At 36.0% G+C, this 26,952-nt stretch overlaps 1 protein-coding gene across 1 annotated transcript; it reads left to right on the forward strand.

The window, feature by feature from the left end:
* LOC131162005 (GCN5-related N-acetyltransferase 10, chloroplastic) lies at positions 1-25,210 on the forward strand. The gene is made up of 4 exons (XM_058118096.1): positions 1-581; positions 23,125-23,177; positions 23,365-23,538; positions 24,832-25,210. The coding sequence occupies exons 1-4, from the start codon at positions 210-212 to the stop codon at positions 25,070-25,072; spliced, it is 840 nt and encodes a 279-aa protein (XP_057974079.1). The 5' UTR covers positions 1-209; the 3' UTR covers positions 25,073-25,210.
* The last annotated feature ends 1,742 nt before the right edge of the window (positions 25,211-26,952 follow it).

The raw sequence follows: 26,952 nt of genomic DNA on the forward strand, positions 1-26,952 counted from the left end.
AAGCAAATTAAGTTCCCAGCCAGCCAGCCATTCTTGTCCACATCTTATCCTGTTTTTTTTTATCGACTACGTACATTCCTTCACAGGTGTCAAGACGTCCATCTCACAGACTCGCCTAGCTAGGTAGTTAGCGATCCAGAAGATGATCTCACACACATCCGCGTTTAAGTGTCAGCATATCCGCTCAAGAAAATAATAATCCAATTAACATGGCGTACTCGCAAATAGGGTCTCAGTTCTTGAAAATCCTTGTTTCAGAGTCTCCCTGTAAATATGGATCCCTTGTGCATCCTTCTGGAAAAATTGATGGAACATTACTCAGAGAGAAGAAGAAGTGTTTCCACACGGTGCAGTGCTATGGTCCTTCGACATCGGCGTTATTGACGGGGGGAGAAAGTGGATATGGGGGGAAGCAGCAGGTGGCAGATGAGGTTGGGTACTACTTTGTGAGGGAATATGGGTGGAGGGTGAGGAGGTTGGAGGAGAAGATGCATGAGATGAGGAGGGCAGCTCAAGTTCAAGCTGAGGCGTTTCACGTCCCACTCCCCCTCTTCAATCACTTGTTCTTCCACTTTTTTCAGGTTTCTTTAATTAATGAACTGCTGCATGCTCCCTGCACCATTTTACTTTACCTTTTTTATTTTTCCCCTTGAACTTCTTATTCTTCTTGTTTGGCTGAATTTTCCTTTACCCACATTAAAACATTTGAATTCAACACAACCTAAACATCAAAATACATAATTTGAATAAGATGAAATATAAAATTTTTTATTGGGTTCTCTAACTCCCATTCCACAAAAATTCATAAGTTGGTAGAGCTTATAAACATGGATTTTGGATCATGGATTTGATATTTGTGGATAATATTGATTGCATATTATATTCTGTTCCATTTCACACAAATTCAAATTTAAGACTTACAATCCATGCTTGCAAATGCACGATAAGTATTGTGACTTTTCTTTTCTACAAGTTAAACATTGCTTAGGTGAATGAGGTGCATTCTTTACTCTTTGATATTGTGTAATTTGTTTAGCTTGTTTTAATTTACTTTAAATTTTGTATCAAATATTTGATTTTCATTAAACTCATTTCATCTCGCCGCCCCTAGCACAAGGCTGGAGTTCGATCTACTATTTGTCCCCATCTTTCTAATTTTGATCTATTAGTGTTATGCTTTATATTTTCATTCAATTTTACAAGTTGAAGAACGTTACGAATGAGAGAAAAATAAAAAAGCAAAATGAATCAATTAATGTTTTCAACCATCGTCTCTCAATTCTTCATAATGGCTTAAGTCTTGTAGAAAAAATTTAAACACAAATGCCTCTCAAACAATGCACAGAAGAATAACAATATTGTTGTAAATGATCAAAAATATACTTGCAACAATCTAAATGATGAAAAATAGAATACTTCCACAACCATAGTAATATAAAGAAAACAAAGGTAAGAGCAACGACACCAGGAATTACGTGTTTCGGCAAAGCTTGCATCCATAAGAGCAATCGGTAAGAGTTTCATTATGAAAATAAAAGATACACACTATAATGGTATGCAATGATCTTCTCTCCTGCTCTCACCCTCTCACATCCTACAATATACTCAAAATAGTATATTTAATAACCCCACGAAGGCTTCCCCCCTAATCCCCAACTGTCACAACTTTCATATTCAAAATTTGAAATTTTCCTTGTAACCCTGAGAGCACTCATCGACAATCATGGCACTTGACGATGTGAGAGAGAAGTTGTAGAAACCCGAACCAAAAACTAAAGGAAATAAATAAGAAAGAAGGAAGGAAATTTAAAAAGGGCAAAACAGTGGGGTTCATCGACGAATCCCCTGTTTTCGTCAATGAATGCCTTTCTGTTTCTCGTCAACGAAGAAATCCTGAACAATAGGAATTTTAAGCTTAAGGTTCATTGACAAACCCTTCCTTTTGTCGACGAATGCCCTTCTGCAATTCGTTGACGAAGACACCATTTCGTCGGCGAAGGTGATCGGGTTAATGACTTATAAATAGGATTCTAATTACCTCTTCATTAAGAAATCAGAAAATCTCTCTCTCTCTCTCTCTCTCTCTCTCTCTCTCTCTCTCTCTCTCTCTCTCTCTACGATATGTCGCCGTTCATTGCTCGAATCGATGATCGAAAGTTACAACGAGGATCTAGGGGAGTTCTCGACAAATTTAGCGGAATAGATTTTTGAATGGGGTCTTTCCAAGCATCACCACAGAGTTGAGGTAAGGGTAGAAATGAGTTATATGTCTAGCATATAACTAGTTAAATGGGGTGTGTGGGCCTAGGAATTTTTAATGGTTGCTAATCTGGGATTTGAGTTGATTAAACTGAGAAAGTGTGTATTCAGGGTTTTGAAGTCATATCGCCGTAGGGTGGGCTATATGAACGTTGTAGGAACTCTCTCAGTAAACTTGTAAAGGGATTAAGTTAAGTCAGGATTTTTTTTTAAATTGAATCGATTGAAATGCTATATATGTATATTTATATTTTCAGTTGTTATTTTGAAAACTAGCAGTTCAAAATAGACTTTTCAAACTTAGGATATATGATATGACATTTTGAGTAAAAATGAACAGTGGAAAGTTTGGTTTGACGATATAAACAGGATATATTGTATATTGGAATTGTGTGGCAGATGAATAATATTTTGAGCTTATTGTATAACTGAGTTTGTGAATGTGAAATACTGGAATTGTTTGTGAAAAATACAGGGATTTGATATAACGGTTGCGAGCCGAGTTTTATATGACGGACGAAGGGCGGGATTTGATATAGCCGTTGTGAGCCGAGTTTTATATGACAACCAAGGGTCGAGATTTGATATAACGGTTGTGAGCCGAGTTTTAAATGACAGTTGAGGGTCGGGATTTAGCGACTATGAGCCAAGTTTTATATGACGGCCGAAGGCCATGATTTTGTTTAGCTGCTATGGGTCGAATTTTATATTACAGTTGAGGGCCGGGATTTTATAATATGACAGGTTTCATTCACAATGAGTTTGAAATACATTTTTTATTACTTAAATTACATGATAGGAACCCCGAGGACCAGTTATGTTAAGAGCATGGTACCGTTGCTAGAGATTTAGTAGTTGACCATATGTGCCCACATTGTTCTGGATAGAAGTGTAGGGTGGTTTCAGCCGATTAGTCGATGGTACCTTCCCTAGAAGTCTGGACCAAGAAGTGGTAAGGAAATCGAACCCACAAGCGAGTTTTGGATGCCTGCAGTCATAGTTAGCAGCAGATGGATGATTTTGACTTTGTCTAGGTTGATCCCCAGGGCTTAGTCCAGCCTTTGGGCGGCACAAACCATACCATAGGGGAAGTAAATGGTGTTTAGTCTCTGGAAGTATCTTTTATGCATATCTATAGATTTATGTAAATGATGTTACTATTTAATGAACTGTTTATATTATGGAAATGAGACAAGTATTTTCAATTGTATAAAGTGAGTACAATGTAAAATAGCTATTTTCGATTAAATGAAGGATGGATGTCTTCTATCAACACTAAATGCATGCTGACCACACATCGATATTAACAAAATCTTCTTTACTGAGCAGTGTCTCACCCCTGTATACAAATTATCTTTTCAGGACTATCTCGAGGTCGAGTTTAGCGAACTATAGGGTGCATGGACTGAGTTAGTTTTTGTATTGTACCATGGTTTATATTATGAGCATCAGTTTTGGTATTGTACCATGGTTTATATTATGAGCATCGGGAGACTCTGATGTATATTAGTAACATAAAACTCTGATAATGGATTATGGAGACTGTTTTATTTATTTTCGCTGCATTTATACTATTGATTATGGTATCAAGTACACAAATGTCACTAAAGTAGTACCCTGGGCCCACGTGGCAGGTCAAGGTGTTACAGGTGGTATTAGAGCCTAGGTTTGCTAGGTTCCGCAGAGTTTGATAGTTTATAATTACCAGAGTATAGGTTGAGATAGGATAAGAGTGGGTATGTTAGGTGGGGTTTTAGTCTGGAAGCTTAGAAGTAGTGATTCGTTGATGGTCTTCTGTGTTTTTCCTAAAATGAAGATTTCAGTAAAACCATGATAAATCCATTGATGGTTTCGTTTCTGGATTGAGAGACTAGAACTTGGCAATGTAAGTGGGAACGTTAGGTCGGTTGAGTATATGTGAAGTGTCAATGTTATGGATTAAGGTCAGTACCTAGACGACTTTGTAGAAAAATTGTGTAAATGATCCCTTTAATTGCAAACTCAAATGTGATATTATTTTGTCATTCCATAATTTCATCAACCATGATAAATGTGGAATTTCTAAGTCGGTTTCTATCCTATTTTCAGGATGGATTCCATGGGAAAGGATAATATGGCTCGAGGGGATAATCATATGGATACCTCTAGTGAGGATGAAGTTGATACCTCGACAATGCTGCATAGTATAGCACGACAGGCTAGGAAGGAAACCTAGAGGGATTCTAGTGAGCAGGATCGGCTAATGTCTGATAAGGGCTGCACGTTCCAGCAGTTTACCTGGGCAATTCCACCTACATTTCCAAAAGGAGCGAACCCGATTGCAGCTGAAGATTGGGTTCAGGAGATGGAGGAGTTGTTAGGTGTGTTGGAGTGCACAGAGGAACAGAAGGTGTGGTTTGCCACCTTTAAATTAGTGGGGGAAGTAAAGAGGTGGTGGAGATCAGCAAAACTGGTGGAGGAACAATGCCTATAACATGCACTTATTACCTGGAGCCATTTCAGGAAGGTTTTCTTCAATAGATACTTCCCTATTACCACCCCAGAGGTGAAGGCAAAGGATTTCCTACATCTGACCTAAGGGCCTATGACTATGCAGTAATATGCGGCCAGATTTGTGGAACTATCCCATTTTGCTCCACAAGTGGTCCTAGATGAGCCAAAGAAGGCTCAGATGTTTGAGAGAAGTCTAAAGCAGGGTGTACGCATACAGGTGGTGGCATTATTGACTCATAGTTTTTCTAAGTTGGTGGACAGGGCCATGAAATTCGAGACCAGCATTCAGGAGGGGGGGAGAGCAATAAACCAGAAGAAGAGGCCCTTGTCTCAGGGGTTTTAATCTAGCACCATCTAGAGTTCATGGAGGCCAATGACAGGAGATGGGATCTCGGTCCCATTAAGGGAATTCTCAGCATTCTACTTGTCCCAGATGCCACAAGAGGCATTGGGGCGAGTGTAGGGCTAAATCAGTTGGCTGTTATTGGTATGATGGGGCAAGACATTAGGCACGAGATTGTTGCGCGACATTGAATTAAGCACCTCCACAACATTAGTGTGGGGCAGGTAACCAGGTACCTTAAGAAGGTCACTAAAGGGGCATCGCCCAAGTGTAGGTGTACTTATTGATTCCGGGAGATGCGGAGCACTCAAGCAATGTGGTGACAAGTATGATTTCCATTATGTCAAATAGTGCTATTGTGTTATTTAACTCTAGTGCGACACACTCATTTGTATCTCGGAGATTCATTAAACTATGTGGGGTAGAAGCATAGCCGTTAGATGTCGAGTTAACTGTGGTCATGCCGATAGGGTCAGTTATTGTATGCAGTAAGGTGATTAGAGACTTCCCAGTGGAGATTCAAGGGAGAAGGCTGCCTGCTAGTCTAATCATTTTTCATATGCAAGGATTTGACATTATTTTGGGAATGGATTGGCTAGCATCCAGTTAAGCGAGTATCGACTACCACAAGAAGGAGGTAGGGTTTAGACCCCCAGGGCAGTAGGAATTCAAATTCTTCGGGTCGTGTGTGTACTCGGCACCACAAATTCTTTTAGCGATGCAGATAAGAAGGTTACTTATGGAGGGTTTCCAAGGGTACCTGGCTTGTGTGAAAGAAGCACCAAAAGAAGGACTGAAGTTGTAGGATATCCTAGTGATAAGGGAGTTCTCATACGTGTTTCCTGAGGACTTACCGGGATTGCAACCGGATCGTGAGGTGGAATTTGCCATTGAGTTAACTTTAAGGACAGCGCCAATTTCTAAGGCTCTATAAAGAATGGCTCAAGCTGAATTAAAGGAGCAGTTACAGGAAATTCTAGACAAAGGTTTTATCAGACCAAGCGTATCACCCTAGGGAGCGCCGGTGTTGTTCGTGAAGAAGATAGATGGGTCCATGAGAATGTGCATTGACTACCGGGAAATTAATAAGGTGACAGTGAAAAATAAGTACCTGTTACCTCGTGTTGATGATCTATTTGACCAGCTAAAGGGTACTCAGGTTTTCCCTAAAAGCAATCTGCGATGCGGGTATCATCAGTTGAAGATGAAATCAAAGGATATATCAAAGACAGCTTTTGAATCCGATATGACCATTACAAATTTCTGGTTATGCTGTTCGGTTTGACGAATGTGCCTACAATATTTATAGACCTGATGATTAGGGTGTTCCATAAGTACTTAGATCAATTCGTGGTAGTATTCATTGATGACATCTTAGTTTATTCGAGAAGTCCTGCAGAGCATGAAGCTCATTTGAGACTGGTACTTCAAGTACTCAGAGAGAAAAGGTTATTTTCTAAATTCAAGATATGCGAGTTCTAGCTAGAACAGGTTGCATTTTTGGGACATGTAGTGTCTGGTGAGGGAATTTTAGTGGACCTAGGCAAAGTAGAGGTGGTAGTTGATTGGGCAAAACAGAAGAACATGCACGAGATTAGAAGTTTCTTGGGTTTGGTAGGGCACTATCGCAGGTTCATCGAGGGTTTCTCTAGGTTGTCGGGTCCTTTGATGCATCTTACGAGGAAGAATAGTAAATTTGAGTTGACTGGGGAGTGCGAGTAGAGTTTCTAGGAATTGAAGCAGCGACTAGTCACTGCCCCAGTGTTCACCATTCCATCAGTGGATGGTGGACTTGTAATCTACAATAACGCATCTCAGAAAGGACTGGAGTGTGTCTTAATGCAGCAGGGAAAGGTCATTGCGTATGCTTCTCGCCAAATCAAGGAGTACGAGACGAACTATCCTACACATGACATGGAATTGACAACAGCAGTTTATGCATTAAAGATCTGGAGGCACTACCTATACAATGAAAAGTGCGAGATCTTTACGGATCACAAGAGCCTTAAATACTTTTTCACCCAAAAAGAATTGAACATGAGGCTAAGGAGATGGCTTTAGTTGATTAAGGACTACGATTGTACCATTAGTTACCACCCAGGAAAGGCGAATTTGGTAGTTGATGCTTTGAGTCGTAAGTCGGTGGTGCATCAATTTCAGCGGTTGTGGCACAACATCAGATCAGGATGGACCTGAAGAGGTTGCATGTAGAGTTAGTGGATAGGAATCCATAGGAAATCATGGCCAGTTTGATCATTCAGCCAACCTTATAGGAGAAAATTAAAGTCGCTCAAACAAAAGACGTAGAGCCAATGGAAATTGTGAAGAAAGTACGAAGTGAGTAGCAACCAAACTTCAATGTTTATGAGGATGGAGTTCTCAGATTTCATACCAGGCTGTCTGTACCTGATGATGCAGAGATTTAAAAGACAATTCTAGAGGGGGCTCATCGCTCTCTCTATACTGTTTATCGTGGAAGCACGAAGAGGTATAGAGATCTACAAGAATCATTCTGGTGGAGTAACATGAAGAGGGAGATTGCCAAATTTGTAGAGCAGTGTCTGATATGTTAGCAGGTAAAAGCAGAGCACAATAGGCCAGCGGGACCACTTCAGCCACTTGATATCCTTAAGTGGAAGTGGGAGCATATCTCAATGGACTTTGTATCAGGGTTGCCTTTAGCAGTGCATGGACAGAATTCCATTAGGGTAATTATGGATCGACTAATGAAGACTGCGCACTTCATTCTGATCAGAGTCAGTTACTCTATGAATAGGCTAGTAGAGCTTTATGTATAGGAAATTGGACTTCATGGCGTCCCGATTTCCATTGTTTCAGATTGAGATCCATGGTTCACCTCTAGATTCTAGAAGAGTTTGTAGGACGCCTTGGGATCTCAACTCACCTTCAGTACCACATTTCATCCACAGATGGATGGGCAGTTTGAGAGGACCATTCAGATTCTAGAGGATATGCTACAGGTGTGTGCGCTGGATTTTGGGGATAGTTGTATTCGGTATCTACTGCTCGTTGAGTTTGCTTATAATAACAATTATCGGGCCAGTATTGAGATGACACCATATAATACTTTGTATGGTCATTGGTGTCGATTTTCGTTGTACTGGGATAAGGTAGGCAAGCGGTAGATTTTGGGGCCAAAATTAGTTTAGCAGACCTCTGCAAAGGTCGAGCTTATTAGGAAGAGGATTAAAGCAGCACAGAGTCGGCAGAAGAGTTATGCGGAAACTCGCCGATGGGAGTTGGAGTTCAAAATTGGTGATATGATATTTTTGAGGATTGCCCCAATGAAAAGGGTGATGACGTTTGGGAAGAAAGGCAAGTTGAGTCCTAGGTACATTGGGCTATTCGAGATCTTGGAAACAATAGATCCAGTTGCCTATCGAGTGGCGTAACCCCTAGAATTGTCTAGAGTTTATAATGTGTTCCACGTATCAATGCTGAGGAAGCACGTGTCGGATCATTCACACGTGATAAGTTGTGAGCCTTTGGAGATTGGGTATTTTTTCGCATACGAAGAGGTACCAATTCATATTTTGGATCGAAAAATACAGAAACTGCGCACTAAGGACATACCATTGGTGAAAGTGCTGTGGCAGAATCATGCAGTAGAGGAGGTTTCTTGAAATTAGAGACAAAAATACACCAAAAGTACCCACAACTTTTTAGAGAGTATCAACTCTAGACAAGTAAGTGTTAGTTTTATTTGCAGGTCAGGTAAGGTAGGTTTGTTTAGTTTGTTAGTTGTTTATGATTTTGTATGTGGATGGTCTTTGGAAGAGTTTTGTATAATATTGTAATCTTTCGAGGCATAGGTGTGACCATGGTATTCCTTCGCCATAAGTGAGGGTATTTAATAAACTTGGGACGGGGCCACTATATGGGTGTCTACCGACTCTTTAGTAAAGATGGATTGTGAGACAATGATGTGATCGATATTAGTAAGAAAATTTTAGGGATGAAATTTTTATAAGAGGGGGAGATTGTAGAAACCTAAACCCAAAAAATAAAGGAAATAAATAAGAAAGAAGGAAGGAAATTTAAAAAGGGAAAAACAATAGGGTTCATCAATGAATCCCTTGTTTTCATTGACGAATGCCCTTCTGTTTCTCATCGACAAGTTCAGGCATCATTGAAAAATAAATCCCAAATGATAGGAATTTTAGGCTTAAGGTTTGTCGACGAACTCTTCCTTTCGTCGATGAACATCCTTTTGTAATTCGTCAACGAAGGCATCATTTCGTTGATGAATGTGACCGGGTCAACGGCTTATAAATAGGATTCTAATTACTTCTTTATTAAGAAATCAGAAAATCTCTCTCTCTCTCTCTCTCTCTCCCTTTCTCTCCCTCTCCCTATCTCTCTTTAAAATTGTGCTCCTTACTCTCTCTCTCTTTACGATATCTCGTCGTTCGTTACCCGAATTGACAATCAGAAGTTACCACGAGGATCTAGGGGAGTTTCTCTACAAGTCTATCGGAGTGGATTTTTGGATGGGGTCTTTCTAGGCATCGCCCCAAAGTTGAGGTAAGGGTAGAAATGAGCTATTTGTCTAGCATAAAACTTGTTAAATGAGCCTATGAGCCGAGTTTTATATGACGGCTAAGGGCCAGGATTTGATATAGTAGTTGTGAGCCGGGTTTTATATGACGACCGAGGGTCGAGATTTGATACAGTGGCTATGAGCTGAGTTTTGTTTGATGGCTAGAGGCTGGGATTTTTTTTAGCGGCTTTAGGCCAAGTTTTATATGACGGTCGAGGGCTGGGATTTTATAATATTACAGGTTTTATACGCAATGAGTTTGAAATACAGTTTTTATTACTTAAATTACATGATATACTTTAGGAACCCTGAGGACTAGTTATGTTATTAGCACGGTATCGTTGCTAGAGATTCAGCAGTTGACCATGTGCGCCCACACTATTTTAGATAGAAATGTAGGGTGGTTTTAGCCGATTAGCCTACGGAGAGGTGGCATCTTCCCTGGAAGTCCGAACTAGGAAGTGGTAAGACAATCAGACCCATAAGCAAGTTGTGGATGCTTGCAGTCGTAGTTAGTAGTAGATGGATCATTTTGACTTTGTCTGAATTGATTCCCCAGAGCTTAGTCCAACCTTCGAGCCGCATAACCCATACCATGGGGGAAATAAATGGTTTTTAGTCCCACAGAGTGTCTTTTATGCATATTTGTAGATATATCTAAATGATGTTAATATTTAGTAAATTGGGTATACTATAGAAACGATACGAGTATTTTCAATTGTATAAAGTGAATACAATGTAAAATAGTTATTTTCGGTTAAATGAAGGATGAATGTTTTTTGTAAACACTAAATGCATCCTGACCACACAGTGATGTTAACTTAATCTTCTTTATCAGGACCATCTCGAGGTCAAGTTTAGCGAACTCCAGGGCGGGATGATACCAAGTTAGTTTTTGTGAGTGTCAATAAGAACTCTACTTTATTTAAGTTGGGTTTGAAGCCCCTGAGTATGTAATATGGGTGTGTGGACTGAGTTAGTTTTGGTATTGTACCATGGTTTTTGTTATAAGCATTGAGAGACTCTGATGTATATTAGTAACATAGAACTCTAGTAATTGATTTTGGAGACTATTTTATTTATTTCTGCTGCATTTATATTATTAATTATTGTATCAGATACACAGATGTCACTAAAGTAAGCACTCCAGGCCGACGTGGCTGGTCAGCGCGTTACAGAAGTCCACTCGTCAACTAGAGTAGGGCACTCGTCAACGAGCCTTTGAATTTTTGAGAATTTCTGGCTCTTGGTATCTCCTCGTTAATGAGTGATGCACACTCGTAGATGAGTACCTATTGCAGAGTGCCTATAACTTCAACCATATGCTTTTCTTCCTTTGCTTATGAACTCCACCAAGTGTAAGATCCACACACAAATACAACAACCTCCACCTTGGCGACTATACACCCCTTAGGAAAACATGAATAACATATCTAATTGCTCCACCTTGACCATAGAACATTCGATTGGGACCGTCTCCTTTCTAGCACTTGGAGACATGCATCAAGTCCAAGCAACGCTGCTTGAACTTGCCGATGGAAGCTTCAACTTCTACCATCAACCCCGATACAGTTGTATATGCAATACTTGAAAATTTTCACCTTAGGCTTCAAATAAAACCATCTCACAACAGTAAACACAAAAGTTGCTATAAGCCTTATATCACCAAAGCCCCCTACATAGTCTTCAACAAAACTAACAACTGATGGTTCACTCGATTGCCTTCTCAAACACCCCATTACAGAATAATAAGGGACGTTTGACATATCCTGAACATCACAGCTCATCCTTGGGTACCGAGCGGTAGACATTCCATATTGATTCTCTACAAAACCCCCTTGAGATGCAAATGAAGTCTCCCTGCGGTTTTGTCCATAAAGCCACCTTGTGATAACACCAATCTCCTTGTAGCTCTTGTCCATTACAATCAGCAAACCAAGACTCATCTTGTTCGTACCCAACACATTCAAGTCTAAAACTTTCAACAGAGTTATTAACTAATCAGCCTCAGTCAAAGCCTTTCCAGCCAATAACATGTCATTCACACACAAAAAATATATCACTCCACTGCATCCTATCACCCTCTTCCATACTAGAAGCCTTACCAACTCACACACCTGGTACATATGCAATACCTCTATTACCTCCACTATAACACTCATCCGCCTATCTTTCCCTTTGCCATGCATTGTAACTTGAAAAATAGTAGAAACCTTGCTGCTGGTAGTAATGAATACATAAAACACCATAATGCCAAATTTATACCTAAGTGGTTGTCTAAGAGTGTACATAGGCTCACCATGACTTTTTTGGTCTCCCGAGCTGAAAATCCATACAATATGACAAATGCCATCTCTGCCCTGAGTTTGTTGCTCCACCTACATCACATGCCTATTCATACCGTTATACTATTGACCTCATCTAGAACTCCCCGCATTTCTGTCCTAAGTCACTAAATTCACCTGAATAACATGATTACTGCTCTTGCAGCTTTCTAGCATTTGTTTCTCTTCCTTTACCTAAGTACGCTGTCCCATGGCTTTATTACCAAAAACCATGTCCTCAATCACCCCTTTATTTGCCACAGGATTACCCATCTAACACCCACCTTTCTTATACCCCTGAAAGATGAACTTTCCGTACATAACATCAATCCTAGATCCTCCATCACTAGAATAGTGCACTAGTGGACATCCACTCACAATTGAGTAGTCTACCGCAAAACCTACCAGCAACTTTATCATCTAACGATACCTTTGGCAATCAATCACATGAAAAATGCACTATTCTCACTGACTTCACCAAAAAGTACCCTATAAGCCCTACATATGATCTGCCCTGCTCATGAAACTCCTTGAACAAAACTGGCATACTCAGCCCTAATGTTTAACTTGGGAATCTCTCTCCCGATCTAGTTCTCCACCTCAGCCATAGCATGAAGTACCCCAAGATCCATCGTGATAAATTCACGAAATACATATGTCTATCCCCTGATGCTATCATCATCGGTTCCCAAATATCTAAAAACATGTAGTCACCCATATGCTTTAACCACATATGCCACAAGATATTCGGCTCAGATTCAACAATTTTAACTCCACCTACAACCGTAACATCCTGCAATGCATAGATATTTCCCACTACATTTTCTCCTTTCATCACTATCGAGTCACCTTAACACACTTTCATTTCTCCACATTCAGACTTGTAACAATATCCATTACAGTATAAAGTAACTAATGAAATAACATTCTTCCTTAGACCCAGTTCATGCTGTATATCACATATGATTTTTACCATACCACCATACATTTTGATTTTTGACATTTCCAATAACAAATATTTTGCATGAAATGTCATTTTCCATCAAAATACAACTAGCATAAATTGACTTGTAGGTGTCAAACCATTTTCTAGGATAAAAGCATCATGTATCGAAGATCCAAGAATCACCCATGAGGCACTCCGAACCCGATGAAACACATAGACTTATTCCGTGGGCGGGGTCGTAGTTTCTTCCATATCTTTATCACTGCATTCTAAATCTTCCTACACTACATTTGCAGATTTTGATGAACCCTTAGACATATATTGGCATTCCCGAATTTGCCAAACTAATGCCAGAGAATTATCATTAATGTCGTGATACAATATGTCATTAGCCAAACAAAGACGAATGATTGCTCCAAATTCATTCCAAGTCACAGCATCCATGTTATCCGGTTAAATTCTGTATAAAAATTTCACCAAACCTTGTTGCATCAAGAGATCCTTCGATGTAGAGGCTAGAACAACAATGCTATGATACCATTTGTTGTGAAATTAACACATGCATCTCAAACAATGCACAACAGAACAACAATATTTTTGTAAACGATCAAACATACACTTGCAACAATCTAAATGATGAAAAATCGAACACTTCCACAATCATAGCAATATAAATAAAGCAAAGATAAGAGCAATGACACTAGGAATTACATGGTTCGGCAAAGCCTACATCCACGGGAGCAATCGACAAGAGTTTCACTATGAAAATTAAAGATACACACTACAACAGTATACAATGATCTTCTCTCCCTCTCTCACCCTATCACATCCTACAATATACTCAAAATAGTATATTTAATAACCCCGCAGAGCTTCCCCCTAATCCCTAACCATCACAATGTTCATATTTAAAATTTGAAATTTTCTTCGCAGCCCCAAGAGTAGTCATTAATGAGAGAGAGAGAGAAGTCCACTCATCGACGAGTCTTTGAATTTCTAAGATTTTTTGACTCTCGGTATCTCCTCATCGACGAGTGATACACACTCATCAATGAGTCCCCACTGCAGAGCACCTATAACTTCAACCATAAGCTTTTCTTCCTTTGTCTATGCACTCCACCAAGTATAAGAGCCACACACAAATACAACAATAAAGTCATTAGTCCATAATAATTTGTTGTCATCAAAATCAAGTTAATGAAACCTTGGGACTAACAAAGTATAAAACCTGCATCTCCAACTCTAAGCAAGTTAGTGATGAAGTCAAGTAAGACACTCTCTTATGGTCTTACTAGTGCTTCAAGAGGCTCCAACAACTTTGCAATCTTCTCCACTCCAACTTATCTTGCTGAAAAGTGAGACATGTTCAGTATATTTGATCACCTCATCACACAAGTGTGGCTAGTAGTACTTTTGCTTCAACAGTACCAAAGTGTGATGTTATACTAAATAGCATGTTAATACGATGTAATGACACTCTCTCAATAGTGTCTTCCTTCTTGGAACATAGTTTCCTCACTATTGTTGGGATCTTCTAGTTTCTTCACTATTTTTGGGATCATCTAGTCTTCAATAGTTCTCACATTATCCATATCCATCTAGATACGAACTTGCTCGATCACCTAACCATGGAATTTGATGCTAATCTAAGTGCAAGTGCACATCTCTTTCTTCACACATAAACGTTGTTCTCTTTCAATCTATTGAATAGATTCCATAGATGCCTCAAGTAGTTTATTCAAAAGGGCACATTAATAAGATTCATCTGTGTTATGTAACCACAACAAGAGAAATTGAAGCAAGGGAACACAATATTGTTTTAAGGCTTAGGGAGAGGAGACTCATTAGCAATATGGAAAGCATCAATTGGAAGCATATTGACCTTGAGCAATGCCAAAAAAAAAAAAAAAAAGAAGAAGAAAAAAAGAAAAGAAAAGAAAGAAGGTTGGATTGACTTTAACAACTCAAGCTCTAAGAAAGTAATTATCTTTTTAAATCGACATCTTGTCAATTTACAATTCTTTATTGACAATACCTTGTTAGTCAGTCTAATCATTACAAACTATGAAGTTAAGAGAGTATTTATTGATGATGGAAGTTCAACTAAGATACTTATTCAGATTGTTTTCCTCCAAATGAAAATCAACATAGATATAAGCAGCGATCTACCTACTTGATTTTATTGGTAAACCTATGCAATAATGGTGGACTTCGTATTTGTTAAAACACCCTTTATATATAGTGCAATGTTGGGTAGACCTTTCCAAAATTTAGTTGAGGATGTAACTTACAAAGAGACCAAATCAAGATTCGAAGGTACTACTTTTTCGCCATTAAAGGGAAAATAAGTAAGGAAGACAAGAACATGGAAGAAGTTGAAAACTAAGGTGTAGTCTCAAGAGCGGGGGTGAATGGGATTTAAAATTTTCTTTTAATTCTTTTTAAGAATCATTAACCTCCTTTACTTCTTTTAATGAATTCTTGACTTCTTGTTGATTTATCAAATACACAATAAATACTTAAATCAAAATTTAATACACAACCACAACACAAGTACTTAAACAATCAAGCAACCAATCAATCAGCCAAACCAATCAGTTTTTCAATCAACCCCAATATCCAAACTAAGATATAAGATTCAGCTTTTATTTGTTTGCAGTCCTGTATATATGAAAGTTTGATTCAAGTCCTGTGGTTGATGCAAGCCCTGTGCTAATGAATTTGCTTTCTCAAAATGAAGTGCAATATAAAATCAAATACTCTTTCCAAAAGCTTAGACATTAAATAAAATTTTAGTTAAAGAGTCTTTGGGTGTTTCACCAATCAACGTACTCCCTCACGATTTTTGCAAAGTATGGATCAACCAACGTACTCCCTTTCAGTTATCGCAATCCCAAAAACAAATTAAGCTTAAGTTTATTTAATTTCTAATCCATGTAGTGTATATGATTAGAAAATTTAAAACAGCCACGCAGTTTATATATATGCTAGAAATAAAGAGAGTAAGGCAAAGAGAGTGACATCGTGTTTTTACGAGGTTCGACTTATCCCCAGCCTACGTCCTTGCCTTTGGAAAACCACCAAAGGATTCACTAGAAATCATTTCCTTTTTCGAGTGGAACAACACTGTTACACACTCCTTTAGTAGGCTAGAGCCTGCCTTTCCAAGTTATATTCGCTCACTCGGTCACTCCTTCAATTAGGTTAGAGTCGGTCTCTCTAAGCGATATCCCCACGCTTAGCCAATGATCGAAACACCTTGGAATCATCAAAAAGACTGCAAGAATACAAAAGAGTAGCTGCGTACAAGAACACTCTCAAACAGAGTAGATTAATACAAATTCAGCACTATGTACTTCAACAATTTAAATACCAATATGAAATAGAATTGAAGCCCAAGTGTAGAGATCACCAAGGGTTCTTTAGTGATTGAGAAAACTTAGTATGAGAACCGTAGGTTGATGTTTCAATAGCAATTCAGATGATTTCCCCCCAGCAAGAGTATGAGTCATAATAAAGAACTTTGAGAGAGATTGAGAGATATGCAAGTTTGCTGTGCAATAGCTTGGTTATTAATTTCTTGGGATTAAGGTAGTATTTATAGACTTTTTAGGATTAGTTTCCTTATTCCCCAAGTTACTTTGAGTGTCCACCATGTTTTTATAACATTCATATTTGAAAAGTTGATTTTTAGAATTTTCCTGTTAAGGTTCAAAAATTCAAATTCCCATGGAGTCAATTGACTGGACAGACAACTGGGTAAGCAATTTTCACAGGATTAGTCCGTTAGACAAGCGACTGAGGCCTTTCTATCTGCCAGAAATTAATTCCACTAAAACATCAGTTGGCTGACTCAACTACACTAAAAAATGTCAGTCGGCTGAGTAAGGTCAGTTATTTTGGTCTGTCGGCTGGGCAGTTTATTTAACTGTTGTATTCCTGTTAGCCAACTAAGTAAACCCAGTGTTTATTTTTCTAGTTTTTCATTTTTAGTTTTCAAAATTAGTTTTACTCTCTTGCTTTGATCTTTCATAAAAAAATTTCCAGGTTGTTAAAAATAAGTCTCTAAGTCCATAAATATCCCCTAAAAAGCTTCAATAATATTTCAAAAGATATTTAAAATATGAAGCATTTACATAAAGACTTCTAAGACTTTGAACATTCTTGGCGCTTGAGTCTTCATGCATGTCTTTTCTTTGAGCTCTCTTTCTTTGCTTTATTTTTGCCTCTCTTGTTTTTCTTCGAGCTTTGATATACTTTCAAGCTCTCTCTCATATACTTCAAGCTTTAAAATATTATCTTGAAATCCATGCTTTAAGCTTCATATGATCAACCTTCTTTGAAATATAACCTTTTAGCACATTCTCTTTCTTAAACCCTAAAATATCATTATTCAATCAAATATGTTAAGTTTCTCTTATTTGTTAGCATCAAAATAAGATGTTAAACTTTGTAAGGTCAACATAAGTTTCTTTAGATAAAGTCAACTAGAGTAAGAAGGTTTGAAATATTATAACTACTGTCATACCAAAGTAAATGGGTAAACTAGTTGAGTTTTTAATGAACAATGTAGATGCATTCACTTATACAATGAAGGATATTCTCAAGATAGATCCTTAAGTTATTTCACATTACCTTTAATTGGATCCTACTCATAATATTGTATAGTAGGCCAAGAGGACCTTTGCATTGAAAAGGAACGAAGACATCAAGTAGAAAGTTCATAAGCATCTAAGTCCTAATAGTAAGTCTCTAAGATTGGCTAGTTAATGTGTACAGCTAAAAAGGCATCAAGAAAATGGTGAATGCGCATAGATTTTGGTAGGTTTGTCAAGGTTTGGGTCCTTAACTACCAAAAATAATATTTATAGAACTTAACTAATCCCAAGTTTAGTAGAAAGTGGGGGAAGTCGGGTTTCGATCCACAGGGACTTAAAACGTAGTTATCAAACCACTTCCAAATTAGTTTCTTATAGCTTTGTGTAAAAAGAGAGTGTAAAGGTGAGATTTTTCTAACAATCCTAATGAAAGCATGTAAAGTCCAAATTAACTCTACTCCTACAAAGTAGTGCTTAAGTATAAATCAGACTTAGGATGTCGTATGCGTAAATTATGTTTGGTCAATTATCCTTATCAAGCTAGATGGTTAAAGGAACCATTCAATGGCATAGGGTAGCAAGGGTGCACCAACCATCCGGAGCACGGTTGGGAGCCGGAGTATACCTTATCACAATAATCACAAGAACTTCTATAGGAAACCATAGCCTTCTACGTATACTTGACTAAATCAATAATATCAATGCTTCTTTGAGGCTAAGTTTCTTGAATTTTATCGATGCCTTTTCGGTTAAAATCAACTACTTGTGGCCTCTGAGCACGAATAGAAAACTTATTTCATCTTGGAAAAAGGAACTTTTCATTATTGAATTATATGCCCTTTGGGCTCAAAAACATCAAAGCAACATTCTGTAGATTAGTTATTTCAAATTTTTATGACTCAGCTAGGACAATATATATGTCCAAGCATACATATATGATATCATGCTAAAGAGTCGTGACATGAAGAACCTCATCTCAAATCTTTAAGAGACCTCCAAGGACATACCAAATGAAGCTAAATCCAACAAAGTATGCCTTCAAGGTCTCATACAGAAAATTCTTTCATTTCATGGTGACCTAAAAAGAAGTCAAACCAAATGTATAACTCATAAAATTTTTAGACCTTTCAATAATTTTTTTCTTATAATTTGAGTCAGTCTCACATTCCCATTGTTAAATTAGATGTATTGACTACGCTTTAAATCTATCATAAATCAAGTTAATTAGGCACTTTTAGTCTTTTGACGTTGAAATCGCCAATTATTTTACTTTAGATGAAGTATTAAGTTTTAATTCCAAGCAATCTTTCAAAGAGATAGTTATTCATCTTTGATCATTGTGTCACATGACAAGAGTAAGATGGTAAAATAATTCGACGGTGGGTTCATCAAAAGGAAACTCAACAAAAAGTTATTAAAGGAAATTCATTATCTTTATTTATTTATTTATTTATTTATTATTATTATTATTATTATTATTATTATTATATAAGCATTTTAATGGACAAAAAAAAATTTTCTTCTTTTTTTTTTTTTTAAAGAAAGGCTACAAACTTGTAAAAGATACTTTTAAATCAACTTGTGGACAAATGTTTCCTTATTTTTAAAAGTAAATTTCTATAAAACCAACATTCCTTAAAAAATTAAATTTCTATATCATATGTAGATGTATGGATTGTTTAAATCACCTCATTGACAAAAAAAAAAAAAAAATTCTTCTCTTTTAAAATTAAGACCAAATATTCTTTAAAGAAATAAATTTATATAATAAATTCAACTAAAATTAGATAAAATTATATTTGTAAAATCTATTTTAGACATGTTAAACTTTGAATCTAAAAAAGGAAACTTCATTTAGCCCCAAAAAAAAAAATACACACACACACACACACACAAACATATATATAAACACACAAACACACACATATATATCATATATGAAAGTACAAATATTTTAAATAATTTTATAGGAAAAAATATTATTATTTTAAAAACAAAAAAGTAAATAAATTAAATATATTAGATAAATCTACATTTAAAAATTTTATTTTAAATCTTTGAAGATTTGATCCTTAAAAAATCCATTTTGTTAAAAAAATAAATAAAATAAAAGCAATGGTATTATAGATGTTGAATAAAGTGTTCATCCTCAAATAAAAAGGTAAACTCTTCTATATCTTGTAATACGATTAAAATAACTTGCCACATCAATACGATAAATAATAGTACAATTTATAAAGATAAATTTTAGATGTTGACATCATATTTTGAGGACCCATTTGAAGTATCAATATTTGGTGATTGTTTTGAAATCAAATAAGTTACCAAACATTGATATAGGAAAAATTGTTTGGCCCACTTTGTAGCCCATTGTGAATCCTGTGCACAGGATATAAAAGTCGTTGTTTTGGTGATTAGGATTTGTGTTGGGCTTTTGTGGAGCCTAGTTGTGTTAAATTTGGATGATAACCTAACATTTATTTAATGAGAAATTTCTATCCTAAGGCTTAGTCCATGGAGCAAAGGCTTCGGTGATTAAGTTTTGTGATCAAACTTCGCGAGAGAGTGAGAGGGAGAATTTTGTACCGCTGCACTCTCTGTAATATTTCTCCCTGATAATAGTGAAATCCCTGCAACTCCGTGGACGTAGACAAAATTGTCGAACCATGTAAATACTGTCTTGTGTGTGTGATTCATTTTTCTTTGGCGTGTATTTTTTCTCTATTGTTTCTCACGGGTTTCGGAATTTGTTTTTAATTCCCAAGAGTTTGTGCATTGACATAGTTTTGAGAGAGAGAAAAACTATATTGCCGCACTCTGTATTTTTCCCTAATAATAGTGAAATCTCTACAACTCCGTGGACGTAGGCAAATTGTCAAACCAAGTAAATATTGTCTTGTGCATGTGATTATTTTTCTTTGGGGTGTGTTCTCTATTTTGTTTCTCACATATTTTTTGGGAATTTCACGATAATTTCCTTACAGTTGGTTATTTTCAAATTTGAATTTTAAAATTCGAACTTGCAAATGGTTTTCCCTCCATTCTTAAGAGGTTTATAAAAGAACCCCGTGGTGTGGAGTTTAGGGTAGATTGAAGTTGGGGCAAAGAAAGGATAGTTTGTGAAAAACAAAAACAAAAACAAAAACAAAAACAAAAACAAAAGTAGTTTGCAAGAAGGGAATCACCAAGAGAAGAAGAGAAGGGCATTTTAAGTCCTTCATCATTCTAGGAGTATTTAGAAGAGTGATTTTTCATTAAGTGACATCCGCTTGTCTATGAAAGGGATAACATTTAGAGGTTAGTACCCTTCTCTTCTTCTAATATTATTTTCTTATATTTTCCATGCAAGATGTGTCATGATCCTTAGAAGCATGTTCTAGGATTCACATGCATTCTCTTCCATATCTTCTAGAATTCTATGATGTTTTATACGTGGTTCTATAGTATTTCTCTTCTTCTTCAGTATATGTATGGTTATGGGAAAGTGCTAAAAATGCACAAAATTAAGAAATTTCAGTGCAGATGGTTGACCTGGTATGCGTTGATTTGAAAAAGTAGTCGTTGGAGCTAGACATGGTCAACTGACCTTCTCAATTTTAGTAAGCAATTGACCGCTAAATCCTAAGAGGTGCAAATTTTGTACTTTTTTTCAATTTTCTCCAGGATTTCTCTTTGTTATTTATTCTAAGACTTTCCTAAGCGTAAATCAATGTGTCTTGATTAAGATGAGATTGGAAGGGTTTTGTGATTTTTTTCCATAAAAGTAAAATTTTCATGAGATTAAACATAATCACTCATGTTTTCTTCCAAACTTTCAAAGATTTTTTAAATATTTTTTTCTCAAAAAACCTTGGAGTCGAACATCCGTGATGAGACTTTTGGGTATTCTCTAAGCCTTTAACAGGGATTTAAAATCAAGTTTGTGGTTCTCCTTCCAAAAATCCACATTGTTTTGTAAATTTCTACAAAATGAGAATCATTTCATAACAATCATTCATAAAGAGAATTGAGGGTGGAAGAATGATTTTTTAAGTATAAACTTGTTTTCTCACTCTTTATTTCATAGAGAGTTCATTAGGAAACATATTTCTTAATCAAGAATTCAATGTTTTCAAATGCAGGTTTCAATATAATCAAAGATTTCAAGAGTTTTTCAACAATGATTTTGTAAAATGATAATCTATTTGATTGCTTTTCAAAATCCACATTGTTTTGTAAATTTCTACAAAATGAGAATCATTTCATAACAATCATTCATAAAGAGAATTGAGGGTGGAAGAATGATTTTTTAAGTATAAACTTGTTTTCTCACTCTTTATTTCATAGAGAGTTCATTAGGAAACATATTTCTTAATCAAGAACTTAATGTTTTCAAATGCAGGTTTCAATATAATCAAAGATTTCAAGAGTTTTTCAACAATGATTTTGTAAAATGATAATCTATTTGATTGCTTTTCAAAGTTATTTTTGAAAATAATCTTCAAAATACATATGGTTTGATTCCTCTTTCAAAGATATGTAACCAATTTATTCTGGTAGATTTAGTCATAACAAACAATAACTCAAATTCCCTTTGCATCTCATTTGTTTAGCATGTTTTATGTAGATTTATATATGTGTTATGTGTTTTTTATTATGCTTTGATTTGTTATTAAAGTAGTATTAGTTTCATAAGGCCTATACCTTTGCATAAGTCCTATGAAAGGCTTTTCAAAAAAGGTTATGTAGTTTCAAAAGATAAACATTTTCAAGGGATGTATACACATACAAGATAAGCACGACAACCATTCAAGAGAATGAGTTTTTTAGGGTAGTAACCTTTTGGATTCTCAAGAATAAGTTTCTCTGTGTAGAATTCTACTCCCGAACCTAATATCTTTGAAAACGGTTTTCCTTTATTTTACCTTTTTGAAAATGGAATAAAGTGACAACTCTACTTTTTAAGATAAAAGAGTGGGGACCCCCAGGAGGCTCGTCCATGAGCACAAGCCTCTGCTCCATGGACTAAGCCTAAGTGAAAAGAATCTCCCATTAAAAAAACCATAAATCATTACTTCGGGTTGGGTCATCATTTGGATCATACACAACTAGGCTCCACAAAGCCCAACACCACCAATAATCCCCAACCCTTAGCTGCAAATGTCAGAGGTTAACATGTGGCAATAAGGGGACACATGGTGGCCCAAGATCTCCAGCCAATCACGTGAAGACAAGTTATAAAAATCAAGTTTAAGAGCAAGCCAATCGATCTCCTTGAGGGGCCGGTCGATTGCATGTGGTCTTTCGCAAACAACTAGTTTTAGAAAGGGTCGATCAGCCACCCAAGGAGGCTAGTTAACTACCTCTAGCAAAGTGTCTCATCTCTTTTTATTTTCTTCCATTTTTCATACATTCGAAAGGTCCTTCATTTTGGGACGTGAAAATTGACTATGTAGACTTAGAAATTATAAAAATATTTTAAACTATTACTCACATACAATCACATGAAATACACATGCCATATTTACTAGTTATTAATAAAAGCAGGAATCCATATTTAATTTATGAGATAATCATCATCAGGATTCTTGCAATCTAATATGAATTCTTGAATACTACAGGCTGAAGTGCTCTCTGGGCTGCTCTACAAACTTAGGAACTCACCTCCAAATAGGTAAATTTTAATTTGATTATCAATGTTACTTTGTGAAAACTAGACTTCTTAAAAGGAAAAGAAACAGGAAAAAGAGAGAAAAAATCCTCCTTCCCCATGATCTTTGGTTTGCGGCATTCAGTCGAAAATAAATTTTTATTAGTTTGGTGATTTACAAGAAATGTGGCTAGCTGTTTATGATATACAGGTATGCATGTTTGGTAGCTGTGTCTTCCATTGATGAATGCTGTGATGAGTCACGACAGAACATAGTGGGTGTGGTGGACGCTACCATTTTGAGGGACGAAGCTGTTCTTCATCACGTCCAAGGAGCTGACGAATATGTTTATCTGTCTGGTATTGCTGTTCGGAATAATTACAGGTACCACATCAGCAACATAATTCTATTCATTTTTTATTTTTAAGTTTAGAGGACAAAAGACATAGATGCAATGATAGTTAAACAAAGGATAAACAACATCCTTCATGGGAAATATATATCTTTGATTTCATGTTCGAGTACCAGTTTAAGAAATAAAATAATAATGAACTCAGACCCAAGAATACAACTCAAGAAAATATTAAAAAAATTACCTATTTTGTTAAAATACATACAAATGGTCTATGTATACACTAATAATTTCACCTAGAACTCGGGATCTCTTTGCAATCCGATTCTAATATTATGTTAGAATATCATTTTACCTAAAAGTTTAAGGGGGTATTTGACATTGTTGTTGTTTTCAATTTTCTGTTTTTATTTTTGCACAGTGTAGAAACAATTTATAAAAATGCGTTTGTTCATGTTTTCAATTTTCTATTTCTATTGTTAGTTTTTAACTGTTTGTGAGAGACTAAAAATCAAATTTTATAATTTTCAATTGTTTTGATAACTTGTTGCCAAAAATCTTATATTTAGAAATAATTTTTTATATTAAAACCTTCATTACATATACATTTTTTAATTAAAATTAAAATAAAATGATCAAATAAATTTAAATATAATTAAAATAAATATATACATAATATTTTTTAGCATAATATAAATCCAATTACAAAAATATTTTTACTATTTTTCAATTGCCATGTACAATAAAATTAATATTGTAAAATAAAATTAAAAAATATAACAATTAATAAAATTATTTTAAAAAATTATTTTTATTATCATTTTTTAAAAAAATTATTATTTTGCAATTTTATTGTTTTAATCATATTTTTATAGTATTATTTGATTTAAAGGCAAGAAAAAAATTTATTTGTTAATTAAATTTTTAATTTTTTGTAACTTTATAAATATTAACCAAATGGATTGCTAATTTTTTGTTTTAATTTCTATTTTTAGCTTTAAATTTTCATTTCTACTTTATATTTTCATAATTTTTAACGTAGATAGCAAACAACCCTTAAGCTATTAAATTATAGGCCAACAATGTAACGCCTCTTTAACTTGCTGTTTATATTTTTTTTCAAATCTAAAAAAAAAAAGAAAGTGAATTTCTTTTGTCATTTTAAATTATCAGACTTACTCTTCGTTTCAAACATAGAAATTCGGGTTATTTGGACCATTATCAAGGGAGAGATGCCTTTCCTTTCCACACACGATGGTATAGATTTGGGTTGGTGGGCACGAGAGTTGCCTTCACCTTAATCCAGTTTGCTTTCATGGATGCAGGCGGCAGAAAGTAGGAACTGTGCTGCTGAAGGCTTGCGAAGCGCTGTCCTTTGTATGGGGATTTGAGTTTCTGGCGCTAAGAGCATACGAAGACGATTGGGGTGCTCGCACCCTATATGCTAACGCTGGTTATAAAGTTGTGTCCAGAGATCCTGTCTGGGTGACTACTTGGATTGGCAGAAGACGTCGCGTTCTTATGGTCAAGCGGGCTAATCTCCATCCTAATTCAGATCATGAATAATATTCAACTAGCCTCACACAATGCATGTGTGTGTGTGTATGCGTAACGTATTTGGTCCCCCATTGATTAGTTTGGAGGCTTAAATGCTGAGCCAAACTAAGAAAATTATCTCAAAAATCGATCATCTTGGAAGTGCAATTCTATGTGGGCAGGATATATGGTTTAGCATTTAGGTTAATGGGACGGCATGTTTTTTGAGGATGCATGTCAATATGATCAAGGGGCTGACAACAACCATCTAGATAAAGATTGATTCCTTAGCCCTCCACCAAGTTTGGTTGTTATTGACTGGTCATTAGTGTCACATTCATCATGCCCATAATCAAAATTTTTGCATGATCATTCCTCATTAATGTGACTACTTGCATCATAGATTCTAGCCTTATGACTTAACCCCAACTTAAGCCTCTATTGGTTCCTAGATCACCATTTTTCAAATAATGCATGATTGCTATTCTGCTAACCTTTTTTTTTTCGTAATTACAACATGCAAGTTCTCCCCTATTGGGTTTTATATTTTTACTTAACTAAAATTCCCAATAAAACCAACATATGGTTTCTCCTTTTTACCGGGTTTTAAACGTATCCTTTTGTAAATTTTCTTTTCAGTTTCAGTTCCCTACAGTGTCTACCTTTGTCAAGTTTTTAAGGCTTCATTTGGCATCGTAAACAAAATTTATGAAAATAAAAACTAAAAACTAGAAAAAAAAAAAAAAATAGTCAAGTTGATATTTCTAAAATTTTAAATAGATTAATTAAAACCTTGATTGAACAAAGCTCATTTATTTCTTGATTTAAATAACAATGGAAAATAAGAGTAAAAAATACAAAATGAGTACAAATAAAAAAGTAGTATTACAAAACTCAAACTTGACTCATTAAACTACTCCTACCAATAGTTTGAACTTCATTCAAACTCGAGTATAATTGAGTCAAGTCAAGTTATAGAAGGAATCTGAGTAGAGCAGCAAAATGAGTTGAGTACGAGTAGCACAAATAAGCTTAACTCACTTATATTCCTAGTTGCGCTTGCACTTCTGGCCCTTTTGCATGCTACTACTCGCAAGATCTATACAAGCATCAATAGTAAAATTCTACCAATATGGTTGAGCCTTGCTCCACAACCTTCCTCATACCCTCCCCTTTATGCACCAAAATCCTCTCATTCCTCCATAAAAATGTAACACTCCAACCCTCCCCCTCCCCTCCTTCCCATATCTTCATTATTAAACTCAGACCTCCAAAATACTTTTTCACAATCGAGGCTCTACTTGAAGAACACATAACTAGATTCGTTTATTTTCTCTCTTCCATCAACTACCCTCATATTGAAACATCACATTAATTGCTTATCCTGAATTATTCTTTCATGAAACCCAACTCAAGGATCACACCCATACAAGGGCATTCCATAAAAAAATCCCCCTAACATTGGGGCAGTTTTTTATTTTGATGATAAGACAAGAATGGAAAAAGGACAAAAGAAGAATGCAAGGGAAAATAGACCAAATGATCAAAATCGAGAAAGTGAAAGCAAAGGGTGATCTTTGATTGTTTTCAGCAACCTAAAGTTTTGTCTTATGCCTGTAATACATTTTGTTGTGCTACCCCAAACCCTAGCCTCATTACAACCAAAAGCAAAGTCCTCTTCAATTGGATTCGTCATTTTTTTTTTATAATTAAGTCCTAAATGAATTATGTCGAGACTTGATCCCTCAATAAGTATGTAGGCAACCTATTACTCAACAATAGGTACAATCCAAACTATCACCATCTAAGGGTATTGGAGCACATGAACAATGGGAAGTTGTTGAGCCTATCACCCATTCATTTTTTAGTGTTTTGTAGCTCATGGCCACATTTCGTCCTATCGAAAGTCC

This window comes from Malania oleifera, chromosome 8, assembly GCF_029873635.1.
Source record: "Malania oleifera isolate guangnan ecotype guangnan chromosome 8, ASM2987363v1, whole genome shotgun sequence".
NCBI lineage: Eukaryota > Viridiplantae > Streptophyta > Magnoliopsida > Santalales > Ximeniaceae > Malania > Malania oleifera.